Source organism: Macaca mulatta, chromosome 1, assembly GCF_049350105.2.
Source record: "Macaca mulatta isolate MMU2019108-1 chromosome 1, T2T-MMU8v2.0, whole genome shotgun sequence".
Classification (NCBI taxonomy): Eukaryota; Metazoa; Chordata; class Mammalia; order Primates; family Cercopithecidae; genus Macaca; species Macaca mulatta.
The window spans coordinates 1,494,814-1,512,582 of NC_133406.1; the positions used below are offsets into that span (position 1 = coordinate 1,494,814).

At 41.2% G+C, this 17,769-nt stretch overlaps 1 protein-coding gene across 1 annotated transcript; it reads left to right on the forward strand.

The window, feature by feature from the left end:
• The first annotated feature begins 8,831 nt into the window (after nt 1-8,831).
• OR2C3 (olfactory receptor family 2 subfamily C member 3) lies at nt 8,832-12,655 on the forward strand. Its single transcript, XM_015128097.3, has one exon. It carries the CDS (start codon nt 10,358-10,360, stop codon nt 11,378-11,380), a length of 1,023 nt encoding a protein of 340 aa, XP_014983583.3. The 5' UTR covers nt 8,832-10,357; the 3' UTR covers nt 11,381-12,655.
• Nucleotides 12,656-17,769: the final 5,114 nt, after the last annotated feature.

Genomic DNA, 17,769 nt, shown 5'->3' on the forward strand with positions numbered 1-17,769 from the left:
AAATGATTAATCTGGATTCATGATTTCTTAGGCAAACTGTTCATTATGGAGATCTGAGATCTCAAGATTCCAAATATGTTTTCCTCTTCCAAACATACAAACAGAAAGCCTCTTCTTGGGGAAAACAAAAAAAAACAACATTAGAAATAAAATTTCTCTTTGTGGCTCTGGCAATGATAATCAGATCAAATGTCAATAGCCTTTCCTCAGAGGTCTGATACTTCCAAAGACAAGATGGGAAAGAAAAAGGGAAAAAAAAGGATGAGAATAGAAGGTTATCAAAATTATTTGGGGTAGGTTAAGAAGCCATTGTTCTGGTTGTCAACTCAAAGACTAACATGACAATGGGGAAAATGCAGGGCCTGGAAGACCTGTTGCCAGCATCTGGTCCCCCACTTCCTCCCCTACGCTGCCCACCAGAGCCACAAAGCACAAGCTGGTTCTAGTGATAATTTCAAGGCCACAATATCAGCGGCAGGAGATTAGCTAACAGCTGACTCTGAGCCGTGGCTGTCAGGAGACTGAAATAGCTTATTCATGATGTCTCCCGCCGAAGGATTTACACCACAGGTGGCTGATTTTCTTCAGCTTCCAACCAACACAAAATCTATTTGCTGAAATCAGAAACTATATGCTCACCTATTCCAACTCTTTTTTTATCCCAATGAGGAAATCAGTACTGAGGAAGTTTAATTGACTGTTAACCAGCAGCAGAACTCAGGAGTCTGGAGTGCTTTATAATTATTTATAAGTTTTGTATTATTTATTTATCAATCATAAACATAAGAAAAATATATTACAAGCAGGAATGTCACACACCCCATTTCAGATTTATGATTTATCTAATTCGTATTTGAGAACCTATGTACCAAAGTGCTGCTTCCAAAACTTTCTCATGTAAGCAAATCACCTGAGGATCCTGTTAAAATGCAGATTCTGACTCTTTCAAACTGGGATCAATATTCTGCCTTTCTAACAAGTTCCCAGGTGATGCCACCCCAGCCAATCCATGGACCAGTAAAGGCACTAAGCAGCATGTTCCACCATTGCTGGTCCTTGACCAGAAACATGGGCATCACTGAGAACTTATTAGAAATGCAAATTCTCAAGATCCAAATCTGCTGAATCAGAAACTCTCGGGGGTGGAGTCCTCCTGTTTCCTACTAAAATTTGAGAGCTACTGAAATAAACCTTTGTTTCTCTTATCTGATTACTCACAAATAAGCACATTAATCCTCAAATGCTCAAGTAGGTCCATGTTAGTTTTTAGGCACTGAATGACAGAAATATGGTAACACAAAAGGTTTCCATTTTTACAGCACTAACTCCCATTCTGTACCATCCTAGGATAAATTGGTCTGGTAAACAAATTTCCTGGAACTCACGTTCTCCATCTGTAGAATGGATAGGAGCTACATGAAAGGGAGTCTTAGTAAGCTGTAGGTATTCTGCTTATTCTTATGGCCATGGCTGCTGTTTGAGAACAAAGACATGCACAATATTCAACTTGATTTAGATTCTCAGTGCCATGTAGAAAATTAAGTATAAATAAGAAAAAATAAAATATTTAAATAACCCAGAATCCTACTACCCTCAACTACTTACTTGTGCTTTTTTGTTTGTTTTTGTTTTTGAGACAGGGTCTTGTTCTGTTGCCCAGGCTGGAGTACAGTGGCATGATCAGGGCTCAGCTGCAGCCTGTACCTCGCAGACTCAAGCGATCCTCCCTCCTCAACCACCAAGTAGCTGGGAGTACAGGCATGTGCATCACACTAGGCTAATCTTTTTATTTATTTATTTATTTTATTTTAGTAGAGGCAAGGCCTTGTTATGTTGTCCAGGCTGGTCTCAAACCCCTGAGCTGAAGCGATCCTCCTGCCTTGGTCTCCCAAAGTGCTGGGATTACAGGCTTGAGCCACCACATCCAGCCCCCTTGTGAATTCTGATGCACACATTTATCATCTTTGCTTTGTGAAAACAAACATGCATCCGCTGATTTAAAAATTTCCAAAAATAGGATCATCCTTTGCACGTGTTTTCATGCCATTAAATACAGTTTTAAAGACCATTTTTGGCCGGGCGCGGTGGCTCACGCCTGTAATCCCAGCACTTTGGGAGGCCAAGGCAGGCAGATCACGAGGTCAGGAGATCGAGACCATCCTTGCTAACATGGTGAAACCCCGTCTCTACTAAAAACACAAAAAATTAGCCAGGCGTGGTGGCAGGTGCCTGTAGTCCCAGCTACTCGGGAGGCTGAGGCAGGAGAATCGTTTGAACCCGAGAGGCGGAGCTTGCAGTGAGCAGAGATCACGCTACTGTACTCCAGCCTGGGCGACAGAGCAAGACTCAGTCTCAAAAAAAAAAAAAAAAAAAAAAAATACTAATCCATAGCATCATGTTCCAGAAAATGGATTCAGGACAGTAAAGGATCTGGTTTGGGTGATTCGTATTGAGCTTGTGGTGACGGTCATAAGACTGTGATTTCTCAGGATGAATGTGATTGAAAAGGTTCTCAGTGGGAAAGATGCAACATTTACTACAGGATACAAAATCCCTGTATATCTTCCTGAACTACAGATCAGCATTTTTACTTTAAGTCTCAGTTAAGTCAGTGAGAACCTCATCTTTTTGGTAAAGCAATTTCGGAATTTGTTGCATTATAAGAATGTTTTTGGCTGGGTGTGGTGGCTCAAGCCTGTAATCCCAGCACTTTGGGAGGCTGAGGTGGTGGATGACGAGTTCAGGAGTTCAAGACTAGCCTGACAAACATGGTGAAACCCCACCTCAACTGCAAATACAAAAAATTACCCAGGCATGGTGGCGCATGTCTGTAATCCCGGGAGGCAGAGGTTGCAGTGAGCTGAGATCAGACCACTGCACTCCAGCCCCAGGCAACAGTGTGAGACACTGTATTAAAAAAAAAAAAGAGAGAGAGAGAGAGAAAGAGAGAGAGAGAGATGGAAACTATTCGAGGCAGAGGAACCAGCAAAGCTAAAAGCAGCATGGCAAATGAGAAACAAGGAGGCATGTTTGAGGAACAAGGAGGCCCGTGAGGCTGCAGTCGAGGGAGGAATGGGAGAAGTGGTGGGAAGTGGGACCAGAGAGGTAATGTGTGTGGAGGGGGAAGGCACAGACAGTAGATACCTCAGGGACTATGAAACAACTTGCTATATTTAGAGTCAGGTAGGAAGTCAGCGAAGTGTTTTCAAGTAAAATGGTTGTGATTTTAATACAAGTAATCTAGCTGAGACAGGGTGATTTGTTGTAAAAATGATTGTAATCTGGATATCTTTAAAAGTAGAGTCAATAGGATTTGCTGACAGATTTGATGTGAGGAACAGAGGTTGTGGAAATGAGAGGGGTCAATGTTTGAGGCCGAGGGCTCCCTTGATTAGGTCCAGACTTAACTTGCCTCACTGGCTTTAGTCGCTTGCTTTTAGCCGGTCACTTGCTTCTAGTTTATTTTAAGATTTACATAGCTAAAGGTCACATAGCTAAGCAATATATAATAAAACTTCCACCAGTTTCCTTATAGATAACATCTCTCACGTCTGGATCACTGTGGTAATGACTGCTTAAGTTCTTTTTCAGGAACTAGTGTCAACTCTTGTCCAGTTCAAGCTAGCTGGAACCACTGGCCCCCAACTGGACCTACATGAATGTCCAATGGGTGATCTTTGGATGTCACAGTGCCCAAAACTCCACCCTCAGATCATGTTAAAGACACCATTTTGTGAACATGTATGCTATGAAGAGCCATGAAGTTTGATGATATGTGAGCAGATTACTGATTACTGATTATCTCAGTATCTTTTTTCCTACCCCAATCACATTTTCCTACACCTGGGACCACCTCACTCCTCTATCCCATAAATATCCCTAAAATTTTATTTTCAGGGAGATTGATTTGAGACCTGTTCTCCTGCTTTCTCACTTGACTGCCTCATAAATAAACTCATTCTCTGCCACAAAACTCATCGTTTCAGTGATTGGCATACTGTGCCATGGGCAGAACAGACCTGGTTTGGAACCACATGGACTCCAAGCTTCTGGACTAAGCAAATGGAAGAACACAGTTGTCATCAACTGACAAGAGGAGCCTGCAGCTGGAGGAGGTCAGGTGTACAACAGGGTTCATTTTCTAAAGTGTTGCATTGGAGCTTCACATTAGCCATCTGTATTAGGCAGGTCGGGATATCAAAACAAAATACTACAAACTGGGTGGTGGCAAACAACAGAAATGTATTTTCTCACAGTTCTAGAGGTTGGAAGTCCAATATCAAGATGCCCTCAGGGTTGGTTTCTGATGAGGCTTCTCTTCCAGATCGTAGCCATCTGCCTGCTTGCTGTGTCCTCATCTGGCCTCTCCTCTGTGCATGTGTGGAAAGGGAGAGAGTGGGGTAGGGAGGGAGGGAAGACAGCTAGTATTTCTCCCTCTTTTAATAAGGATTCCAATCTTATGACATTAGGCCACCACTCTTATAAACACATTTACTCATAATTATCTCCTTAAGGGCCCTATCTCCAAATATAGTCACCTTTGGGGTTATGGTTTCAGCATATGAATGGGTGTAGGGCACAATTCGGTTCATAACACCATCAAATGAAGCTGTAGTATAGGTAGATATATGAATCTGAAGTTTGGCATAGAGGTACTGGCCAGGAATGTAATTCAGAGAGTCTTCAGAATATGGTTCGTATTTAGACCCATTAAACTAGATACTAACTAACATCTATGGGTCTATGTCACTTGATTTTTGACAAGGGTGTCAATAGAGAAAGTTCAGTCCTTTCGAAACGTATATCCAGTTCAACACAACTGGATCGACACCTGCTAAAGAATGAAGTTGGACCCTACATTACAGCATATACAAAAAAGTAATTCAAAATATATCAAAAGCCTAAATGAAAGAGCAAAAAATTATAAAACCCTTAGAAGTCATTATAGAAGTACATTTTCATGACCTTGGAAGTCTCACTGTTTTGTTAAATATGATATGAAAACCAAAAACAACAACAAAAAAATAGATAAATTAGACTTCATCATTAGAAACTTTCGTTCATCAAAAACACATTATCAAAAGAGTTAAAAGACAATATACAGAATGAGACAAAATATTTGCAAATCATGTATTTCATAAGGGTGTAGTATTCAGAGTATATAAAGAACACTTACAAAAAGACAAATAACCCAATCAAAAAATGGGCAAAAGACTTGAATAGAGATTTTTCCAAAGAAGACAAGTAAGTGGCCAAAAAGCACATTAAAAAATGCACAACATTATTAGCTGCTAGGGAAACACAAACCAAAACCACAGTGAGATGCCACTTTGCATTCCACTACGATGGCCATAAAGGAAAAAAAAAGATTGTAAAAAGTGGAAAATAACAAGTGCTGGTGATTATGTGGAGAAACTGAAACACAAATTGCTTGCAGAAATGTAAAGATGGTTTAGCTGCAGCAGAAAAGTTTGCTGGTTCCATAGTAAGTTGCTCATAGAATTTCCATAAGACCTAGCAATTCCACTCCCAGGTATACCCAATAGAATTAGAAATGGAGTTCAAACAAAAACTTGTAAGTGAATGTTCATAGCAGCTCTATTCACAATAGCCAAAAGGTAGAAACAACTCAAATGTTCATCAACAAACAAATCCAAATGTCTGTCAACAGATGAATAAACAAAAGGTGGTAGAGTCATAGAATGGAATATTATTCCTCTTTAAAAGAGAATGAAGTACTGAACATGTTACAACATAGATGAACCTTGAAAATATCATGTTAAATGAAAGAAACAAGACACAGTAACATGTATAAGTCCATTTATATGTAATATCCAAAATAGGCAAATCCATACAGACAGAAAGCAGATTAGTGGTTGGCAGGGCTGGGGAGAGCTGGCAAATGAAGACTGACTGCTTGATGGCTACAGGTTTTCCATTTGAGGTGATGAAAAAGTTCTGACGCTTGATAGAGGTGATGAAAAAGTTTGTGAAAGAACTTAATTCCACTGACTTGCACACTTAAAATAGTTACAATGATAAATTTATATGTTATCTGTATTTTACCAAAATAAAAATAAATTGGTAAATCTAACTTATTAAGAAAAACATTATCTCATCACTGAGGTATACACCAATAATAAAATCAATGGGTTTTTTTTTTTAGCAAAAGAGTCTGTAGTAGCATGTATCAAAATTAACAGAATGAGCAAATATCTCAGACTATCCCCCCCACTACATGATAGACTTGATTCTTACGCTCCGTAAGCAGTTTGGCAGTATACAAACCTAAAATAATATTCTAGTCATAAAAAAGAAACAATTCCGTGTGTGTAATACAATGAAATTATAATTATCCAATAGGGAAAGAAATCCCAAAAGCTTTTTTCCCCTCCACTTTTACTCCCCTGATATATACCATCACCCTCAGACTCCCTCCTGAAGGCTCCAGGGGTTATAATTCTAATGTCTCAGAATTATAAGGACTTTACGTAACACTTCACCCTTTGGGGTCTGCATATAATTTCTCATTCTGGAAACACCATGAGCCATTCTCACTCCTTTGATTATCAATTTTCTCACAAAATATTTTAAGTGCTTTCTTCTAGCTCAATCCCATTGTGATTTAAATACTTAATAATGTGTCCTTTAGACATGAATTTGAACAGAATCTAACACGTCTGCTACCACCGACTTAGAGATTTCCACTATTTGCGGGGCTTTAAAATCCCTTGGCTAATCTATTTTTTCAGTGCCACATGCACTGAATTCATGACTGTTATCAGTCTTTTTAATAAAATATTGCGCATTTTACAACATTTCCACCCTGCATAAATGGAGATGATGTTGCTAGCTCACCATTAGTAAGTGACATTTTGGATTTTGTCATTTGTTTGTTGTTGGTTTTATGGTATTTAAGATAAACTGGGATCTCAGACTTTCTGGTAATTCCAGTTAAAACTGATGAGCACTGATCCATTTAAGTGATCTGATTTTCTCATGTGGCCTTTGATATTTTAGCAGGTTGCCTATGCTCTGGGATACAGTTTGTGACTGCCTAGTTAACTCAGACAAAATTTGAACGCAAGATGTTTCCTTAACTTTCAGTATGCTATCTTTGTCTTAATGGCACAGTGTTTGGGTTAGGGTTGCATTTTGAAAGGTAAGTTTTTAATTGTGACAATTTTGGTGAATCTCTGTGGGTAAGCAAACCTCTTCCTTTACTGAAAATACTATTTTTGTACTAAGAATCTGAATATCTTCGGCATAGCTCCAGTATGACTAAGCAGCCCTGGGGTTTTGGATAAGTTGCTAAACATTTCTAGAAGTAGATCAGATCACCACAAAGATCTCTTTTTCCTAAAAATTCTACTAAACTATTACCTCATGAGTGATCTTGTAGCTCCTCTCTCAGCATCATTTATACATTTTCTGCATGTTATCAACTGTGAGTCAACAAAATTTTTATCTTTCCACAGATGGGACATAATACTTACACCCACGGGTCATAATGCAGTCGTCAGTTGAACCTGTTGTTTTTCAGCTCATCAGCGGTGACTCTGTATACAGTACACCCACTTTGACTGTGTCATGACTCAGTTGTACCTAACTCTCCCAATCCCAGTTCATCTTTTCTTTCTCACATTCATATGATGAAAACACTCACGTTCTGACAGGTCTCAACTACCTCCCTGATTTGTTTGTTGTTTTGAGACAGGGTCTTGCTCTGTTGCCCAGGCTGGAGTGCAGTGGCACAATCATGCCTCATTACTGCCTTGATCTCCTGGGCTTAAGCCATCCTCTGGCCTCAACCTCCCAAGTAGCTGAGACCACAGACACACACAGCCACACTTGGTCATTTTATTTTTTTGTAAAGACATTCTCTCACTATGTTGCCCAAGCTGGCCTCAAACTCCTGAGCTCAAGTGATTCCCCCCACTTCAACCTCCCAAAAGTACTAGGAATACTAGGAGGCCCCCGGCTTGCCTCCCTGATTTGGAGGAGGTTGGAATTCTCCAGGATGCCTTCTCCCACAGTATTAATGCTTCCCTGGCCTACTATATACAGGCCAGATGATTGTCTCAGTATTCTGATACAGTAAGTCCGCACTGGAGCAGCTTCCACATGTGAATTTTAACAAATGCCTGGAGTTTTCTGAGCCTTATTTCTATACATGCACAATGGAAAACCTACCTGTATTTTTAAAACTGAATGCACATGTCTGTTCATGTCTATTTTGTTTAATTGACTTCCAGTTACAGGGATAGATAAATTCTACTCTCTGGGATTTTAAGAAGGCTGACAGTTAAGTTCACAGCTGCTCTGTTCCCCAAATTTGGGTGAATCCTAACTATAATAAATTGATTCTTCTTTTTAAAATACGGGCTAGAATTAATGTTTTTGCAAAGAAGGACCCCAGAGGTCTTCAGGGACATCTGAAGCACACTGAAATTATCCAATTTCTGACTTTATGCACTGCCCCTGATAAATCGTGTTTGTTTTATTCCAACTGTACAAAAGCAGAGGATATCCAGACCCTTCTGCACGCCTCTGGCAGTTCCAAGAGCTCTTTCCTGACAACACTACTGAAAGTTTATGCTGAGTCCTTCCACCTGCCTTCATATTACTCTAGTCCTGCCTCTTCCACCCCACAGAACCTTTCTAGCAACCTGTTTCACGATGCACGTCCATGAATATTAAGGGACTACTGTGTATCAGACACTGGGTTAGACACTGGGGACCCAGAGGTAAACAATACAAAACTGTGGCTCCATGGAATTTATGATCTAGTGGAGTGAGACAGGTAGCAGACAAAAGAAATGAGTAGTTTATTTGTTATAAGATTATTGCCTTATATAAAAATAATTCAGGAAAGAGAAAGAAGGGAATTGTAAGGGTTTTCAATATTATATAATACAGTGAGGGAGGGCCTCAGTTAGAAGGTGACTTTTCAAAAATGGCCTGAAGAAGGTGAGAAAGGGGGTGTGTGGGTGTCTTGGGGAGAAAGCACTGTAAGTATAGCAAACTGCAGCTACAAGCCTTGTACCAAGACAATGAGGGTGTTGAGCAGCAGACTGACATGATCATATGTTTTAATGTAATCCTCTGATTCCTTTTGTAGGAGTGAGGGAAAATTTCACCTTTGTCCTCTGAAGTTTCACGGAAATCAACTGACAAAAGGCAGATTCATAGGAGAAAAGACATACACATTTATTTAATCATAGTTTTACATGACAGAGGAGCCTTTAGATGAGGATCCAAAGATACAGGAAAAACTTCCCATTTTTATGCTTAGGTTCAAAGAAATTTGGACAGCCATGTAGAAATATGATTGAACACGAAGGGCATGATCTAATGCTGATGGACTGAGTGAAGAAACCCAGCAAGACCCATCTGTGAGGTTCTTTGTGGCCTCTCTGAGCAGTGTTCCTTTTTTCTTGGTAAGGAGTAAGGCCTGTCTGGAATGGAGGTCTTATGATCTACAATCCAGTAAGGTAGGTCAGATAATTTATTTATGGCTGGTTTTAACATAGAAAGGTGGAGGGAAAGTTAGAGTAACATTTTTAGGTTTTATGACTGGCTTTGAATTTCTATGGCTAACCTCAGGGAAGAAAGAGCCAGGGACAAAAAGGCAGGAGAAAGAGAAACTTTTGCTTCTGAGACCTTCATGTTGGGGTATCATTTTCTGAGCCCCAACACTTTTTTGAGAGTACCTGGAAAGGGAGCAAAGGAGAAGCAGAGAGATGAGTTAGAATATTAGATGAAAATTCAGATGATAAATGATGGCAAGATGGGCCAGTAGTAGCAGAGGTGGTGAGGAGGGATAAAAAACTGGACATAGACAGAAAAAAATTGCAGATGATTGTGGAATTTGAGAGGGCACAATTTTAATGCCTGTACAGTGGTTCATCACATGAAAGACCACTCTCTACCTGACTAACCCTTTATTGTTAAACATTTAGGTTGCATGTAGATGTTGTTACTACAATATTTCAATTTAAAAAAAACAGTGCTAAGGATTTTGCATAAATGTCCATTTTCTCCAGACAGTGAACACCCCCTAGTCTTTTATTATACAGTCCAAGTTGGCTGTGAGGAAGATAATGCAGTGCCATCCACAGAGCTGTTGAATGGCTGCTTTTGAAAACAATGGCTATAAAATTTATTTTTAACCAGTCATGGTAGTGCATGCCTGTATTCTCACCTACTGAGGAAGTTGAGGTGGGAGGATTGCTTGATCCCAAGAGTTTGAGGTTAGCCTGGGCAACACAGTGAGACTGTGTCTCTAAAAAAGAATAAGATAAAATGAAATAAAATTTACTTTTAATGTTTGCTAACTAATGTAATTGCTTGTCTCATGCCCGGTATGCCCTGTGCTCTTCCCACAGGTGGCCTTTTGCCCCACCCCCAGCATACAATGATGGAAATAGCCAATGTGAGTTCTCCAGAAGTCTTTGTCCTCCTGGGCTTCTCTGCACGACCCTCACTAGAAGCTGTCCTCTTCATAGTTGTCTTGGGTTTTTACGTGGTATCGATCTTGGGCAATGGCATCATCATTCTGGTCTCCCGTATGGATGTGCACCTCCACACGCCTATGTACTTCTTTCTTGCCAACCTCTCCTTCCTGGACATCAGTTTCACCACGAGCATTGTCCCACAGCTTCTGGCCAACCTCTGGGGACCACAAAAAACCATAAGCTATGGAGGGTGTGTGGTCCAGTTCTGTATCTCCCATTGGCTGGGGGCAACCGAGTGTGTCCTGCTGGCCACCATGTCCTATGACCGCTACGCTGCCATCTGCAGGCCACTCCATTACATTGTCATTATGCATCCACAGTTTTGCCTTGGGCTAGCTTTGGCCTCCTGGCTGGGAGGTCTGACCACCAGCATGGTGGGCTCCACTCTCACCATGCTCCTACCGCTGTGTGGGAACAATCACATCGACCACTTCTTTTGTGAGATGCCCCTCATTATGCAACTGGCTTGTGTGGATATCAGCCTCAATGAGATGGAGATGTACCTGGCCAGCTTTGTCTTTGTTGTCCTCCCTCTGGGGCTCATCCTGGTCTCTTACGGCCATATTGCCCGGGCTGTGTTGAAGATCAGGTCAGCAGAAGGGCGGAGAAAGGCACTCAACACCTGTTCTTCCCACGTGGCCGTGGTGTCTCTGTTTTATGGGAGCATCATCTTAATGTATCTCCAGCCAGCCAAGAGCACCTCCCATGAGCAGGGCAAGTTCATAGCTCTCTTCTACACCGTAGTCACTCCTGCGCTGAACCCATTTATTTACACCCTGAGGAACACAGAGGTGAAGAGCGCCCTCCGACACACTGTGTTAGAGAACTGCTGTGGCTCTGCAGGCAAGCGGGCCCAAATTTAGAGACTCCAGTTCCTTCTGAGAAGGAAGATCAAGTTTACATAGAGCAAACACCTTGGAGGACGGGACACTTGGGATGTCGTTGGGATGTCGTTTTTCTTCCAATATTGTTTGAGCTCAAGGTAGATGGAAATCTGAAAGGAGTGTGCTCACACTATTTCCAGACCAAGAAAATACATTTATTGTTTGTTAATTATCGTAGTTTTGTTAAATTGCCATTGTTGGTTTTTGCTATATATACACATGTTGACTGTCATCTTGTTTTGTAAATTCCTTGCGTTGTTATACAGCTGTTTCTCAGTATCCGAATCGGGTGGATTCCAGGACGCTCCGTGGATAATAAAACTTTGACGATGCTGAGAGCGCACGGGGAGACCGGAGCCGGCCTGTTTCCCGCTGCCCCTGGAGCCCTCCCAGCCCTCGGCTCTGCGCCTGGGGTGAGATGGTCCCAGAACAGGCTGCGGCCTCCGCCTTGCAGGCTCCGGAGCCCTCGCTGTGGCTCCCCCGCCCAGCCCAGGCCTTCAGGCTGCGGCGAACCTCTTCCTACCCCACCTCGGGGACCTGACGACAGCGGCGGCCTCCCCCAGCCTTGATCTCCCGGTCCAACCCTACCGGCCCAGACCAAGATCACGCCGAGCTGCCGGGATTCAGCGCCTTTGAGTGACGGCGGTAAGCAGGGAAGAAGCCGTTAGGCTGTGGAGGGCGAAGAAGGTGATCCAGGGGCGCGGGGTCGGCTGCCCGTTTAGGCCACGGAGCCGGCAGGTCCACATTCTGGGCGACCTCTTTGTCGCAGTTGGGCGAGACCTACCTAGTCCTGAAGGGTCGTATTTCCAAGACATTTTCATATTCTATCCATTATGTGTGTGCATTTTATTACTTCTCTATAGAGTTGACAACGCTAAGCTTTTCTGAAATGTCTGTTCCTTCTAGATGTTCTGAAGTACCTGATATATGTTAAAATTAGAGATAGTAAAATGACATATTTTGTAAATAACTTTTTGTTAAAATTCATATGAAATGTTATTTTGTGGGGGGATGGCATGGTGTTTGTGGACTAGTTCAAGGAAGGAGGGGATAAGAGAGGTGCAGAGAGCTCTAAGCCAGTGTGCTAACAGTGAGGCGAGATTCACCATTGTTTATTATGATTGTGCATTTTCTTTTACTTATCTGTGTATACAGTGTATCTAAAGGACAAACGAGTTCTAATTTACAACACCTAGTCTTTCGAGATGTTAAAGAACTTCTGTCAATAGAGTAACCTATCAATAGAGTTCACCTCTCTCTCTATATATATATATTTAGTTTTTAATATAAGGAACTATGACTCTCTATATTCTCTCATGAAACTAGTCTACTTTGGTACTAGGATCTTCCAATTCACTGAATTAGTCAGGGTTTTCCAGAGAAACAGAACCAAAAATATATGTAAAAGAGAATATATACACAAATACACACACACACACACACACACACACACACACACACACACACACACGGGACAGAGAGGAAAAAAAACAGTAAAGGAGATCGAGAGTTAAGAAATGGGCTCACATAATTTAGGGAACTGGCAAGTCTGAACTTTTCAGGGCAAGCCAGCAGGCTGTAAATTTTGACAGCTGTTGATGTTGCAGCTTGAGTTCAAAGTCTGGAGGCAAAATTCCCTCTTTTTGGAAGCAGGTCAGTCTTTTCTCTAAAGGCTTTCAACTGATTGGATGAGGCCCACTCACATTATAAAGGGTAATCTGCTTTACTAAAAGTCTGATTTAAATGTTAATCGCATCAAAACAGACAAACAAAAACAAACAAACAAAAATAAACCCTTCACAGTAACACCTAGCCTGGTGTTTGAACAAAAAATGGGCACCACAGCCCCACCAAGTTGATACATCACATTAACCATCACACCAAATCCAAACTTTCAGTGAAATGAAGCAAAATTCTTCAATTGGATTATTATGCATCATGTACAAGACACTCTCGTGTCTTGGTTTCTGGACTCATGTATCAGGTTACGGTGGCTGCAGGTTTAGGGCATACACTGCAGCCTGTAGGAAAGTAGTCCTTATTTACACAGTATTGTTTCTCAGCTTCAATAACTAAACCTTCAGCAGGCCATTCCATCATTCAATAAAGCCCATTCCATCATTCAGTCAAGCCCACTGCTTCTGAATATTGAGGTATGAAGTAAGAATCATGAATTCCAAGGGCGATTCTATTGCCACACCCCTTTGGCTGTGAAATATGTTTCCTAGTTACAGGTGACATTGCAGGGGATGCCATGGTGATGGTTAAGGCTTTGTTCATTATGTAAATGGTTGGGGCATGGAAGACAAAACGGTCCCCAGAATATTATTCTGTCCCTATAAAGACTAACATTGCTTACTCTATGCTCAAAAGAGTCCAAAGTAATCACTATGCTACTAGTCCAGCCAGACACCTGGAAATAGTGCCAAATTACATGCTAACCTTGGTGAGAGAAATGTCATAATGCTGTGCCCATTCATAGTTTCCATCCCTGCTTCCATGTTCAATTTCTCATAGGCCCAGTGAGCAAGCCTGCTGGCAAAAGAGATTGACTGATTATCTACTAGATGAGTCATCTTATCTACCATACTATCAAGACCCATCTCTGCAGTGGATGCCCTCTCCATGGGCATCTATGTAAGACAAATATCTTCATGATCTGTGCACTTTACAAGAAATTCTTCAATGTCCTCTTCTCCAGATTTGCCTGCCATTAATTTTCCAGCCTTGTTCTTCACAAATCTCTCACCAAAATAACCTGTTATCCAATGCTCCTAAATCAGTGCATATCCAAACTTCTGTGCCCATCTCCTTCTATAAAAAATTAACAACCAGCTAAACTGCCTGTAGTTTGACCACTGGGAAGTTTCCCTTCCTCACCATCTTTTGGCACCACCTGGAGGGGTACTGTGGTATAATGCCATTTGCTTCTTTCTGTTGCTGGTGTATAACGCAGATTCATTTGTAAAGTGGCCCATACTTTTTCCTTAATAGTTGGCTAAACATGAAATATGAGTGAGATCATGCAGGATTTGTCCCTTTGTGTTTGGCTTATTTCACTTAACACAGTGTCTTCTAGGTTCATCCATGTTGTGAAGAGAGGATTTTGAATGCTCTCACTACAAAGAAATGACAAGTGTTTTAGGTAATGGATACGTTAATTATCTTGATTTGATCATTACACAAGTATACATGTATCAAAACATCATACTGTACCCCATAAGTATGAACAATTGTTATTTGCGAATTAAAAACAAAGTAAAATGAAATTTAAAAATAATTATACAATTTTAGGGGCTTCGGGGTAGGGGAAGGGGAAGTAAAAAGCAGACAGCAGGTACTCTAGGAGTCAGAGACACATAACATTAGTATGAGTCGGGAAGGGAGAAATCAAGTTATTGACATTTTTTACTCAGTTTAGAACCCAAAGACTGAAGAAACAGAAACAAATAGGGGAAATAATAACTTAAAGTATCAGATAAAATTTTTAAGAAAGTTAAATACTGCATTTCTCACTCATATACGAAAGCTTAAAAAAAAAGTTGATCCCATAGAAATAAGTAGAACAGAGGATACTTGAGGCTGGGAATGGATAGCAGTGGTGGGGGAATGAGAAGAGATTTGTTAAAGGATACAAAATTATAGCTCCACTGGAGGAGTAAGTTCTAGTGTTCTATACCACTGTGGGATGACCATAACAATAATACATTCTGTATTTTCAAACAGCTAGAAGGAGGATATTGAATGTTCCCAGCACGAAGAAACGATAAATGTTTGAGATGATGGATATTCTAATTACACTTATCTGATCGCTATACATTATGTATATCCAAACATCACTGTTTACCCCAGAAATAGGTACAATTATTATATGTCCACTAAAAGCTAAAATAAAAAATGTTCAAACATTCAAGATCTGAAGAAAAACTTCAATCTGAATACTAAAAACTTTCCCTAACCTCTTGAAAAGATTAATTAAAAATCTCTGGAGTTTGGATGCACTGTAATTTTCCTCTGCCAGTTCATGGCTTTGTTTAAGCTCAGTAGTCAAGTTTTTAGAACCTCCAGAGAAAGCAATGAGGAAGTGACAGAAGGATCCTCTGGGACCCATTACCCCCAAATATCTGTCATCTTCTTGACCTCAAGGCTGGGTGTCAACTCAGGACAGGAGTGCAGGTCCTCATCAGTTTATTTGGGGGTAACGTAGACAACATGGACCCTCCCAGAACCATGAGGACAGCACTGGCCTGACCATCCATCAGCCCCTGTTTGGCACAGAGGAGAACGATGACCATAGCTCACACTTTCCTCCAACTGCCTTAAATGCTCAGGCTGATTGGTCATGTGCTCACCCAACTGCTCCCTAAATGCTTAACAGAAAATGAAGACATCCTCTCCAAAACCCAAGGAAACACACTTGAAATGTGATTTGTGCCTCAGATTGGTATCCAAGAAGAAGTGAAAGAAACACCAGGCATTCCCACACAATTTCTGGCTCTACATCCAGTAGAACTATTGGATCTTCCAACACAGCCATCTTGAGGCAGTAAATCCTGAAAGAAAGTGAAAGACCTTTCTAAATAGAGGGAAGTCCCATCTTACTTGGATTTAAATCATAGTAAATAAAGAGGAAAATGCTTACATGCCATATTGGATACGACTTGTCTTTCAATGCCAGGTCCCTTTTCAGCCTAATATGTCAGAATTTTCTAGGCTCCATCTTTTCCTTTATTCCTCTTGCAGCAACCATAGGCTTTGATGGCTTCTCACAGAAGGATACAAAACCTGGATCATCCCAAACCTGCTCTGTGAACCCTCTACTTCCCGTTTGGGTTTCCTCCCATGCTGCCCACTGTGAGGGTCATGCATCACCAGAGCATGCACAGCTGAGAAATGTGGAGAGTGAAGGACCCAAGCCACACTGACTATGGGGATGTAAGCCAGTGGAGACACACTTCCTGAAGTAAGATGCATTTCACAAAGCCCCCAGGTTCCAGAAGGATGGAGCACCAGTCACCCTTGGTCATGGTCAAACCCTCTTTGTCCTTGCCCTTTCCTGCTCTTTGGGATCACAGAACATGTGCACTGGACACAGCTTCTGCCTTGGAAACACCCAGACTAAGGTAATTTCTCACACACCAGTTTATCTTCCAGGTTCTGTCAGAACTTTAGGTCAAGTGTTGCAAGTCAAATACAGTAAAAAATATAAACTTTAAAAATTATACTCACCCTCAACATGGCAAGCTTCTCGTGGTAAGAAAGGAGTGCAAGAATTGAGAAACCAACCCAGAGAATAGCACCCTCAAGATTTCTTGGCGAATAAATTCACTTAACAGATCATAGATATTTTCTCATCTCAACACATGCTGTGCACATGTATATTTCAAACCTAACGACCATGGAATTTTCTCATTTTCATTATTACAAACAAAGCTACAATAAGTTCATGTGTATTGAAATCTTTGCAAACTTGACTAGTAGCTCAAGATAAATTTTAGAATAAAAAATCAAATGGTATTCACATGTGTAATACTCTGAAGTGTATATTTGGTCTTCAATAGGTTTCCTGGCATACAACTACTAAAATCCTTAGATTCTTTAAAGTGGTACTTGTATGTTAATGAGTGGACAAATGGCTGGTAGTCCCTAGGTAGCTTCAGGATGGGAGCTGGACACCTGAAAGACCAAGGCAGAATTAGAGGGTTAAGATAGTCAGACCCAGCCCCCAACCTCCGTGGAGGGGAGAAGGGATGAATGTTAAGCAGATCACCAATTGCCAGTGATTTAATCAGTCATGCCTACAGAATGAAACCTCCATAAAAACCCTCAAGGACTGGGTTCAGAGGGCTTCCAGACAGCTGAACACGTGGAGATTCCTGGAAGGTGGTGAACCTGGAGAGAACATGGAAGTTCCACACCCTTTCCCTATACCTCGCCCTATGCATCTCATCATCTGTATCTCTTGCAATATCCTTTACAATAAACTGCTAAATGTAGATGCCTCCGTGAGTTCTGTGGGCTGCTCTAGCAAATTAATCAAACCCAAGAAAGGGGCTGTGGTAACCCAGACTTATTGCTGATTCACTGGTCAGATGCACAGGTAAAAAGAACTTGAGGCTTATAATTGGTTTTGGAAATGGGGAGATGTCTTCTGAGACTTAGCCATCACCCTGCATACTGGCGTTATTTCCAGGTAGACAGTGTCAAAACTGAATTGAAGGACACCCAGCTGGTGTCTGCCACAGGATTGATTGATTGCTTGGTATATGGGCTTAACCTCATCACCTTTAGTCATAGAAGTATTCTGTGTTGATTGTTGAGTGAGAGAATAGAAAAAGCACTTTAGTTTGTTTTTTCCTCATAGAACA

Excerpts from the sequence above, each read along its gene's own strand:
- OR2C3 (XM_015128097.3), top strand. The coding sequence starts at position 10,358 with ATGCCCGGTATGCCCTGTGCTCTTCCCACAGGTGGCCTTTTGCCCCAC.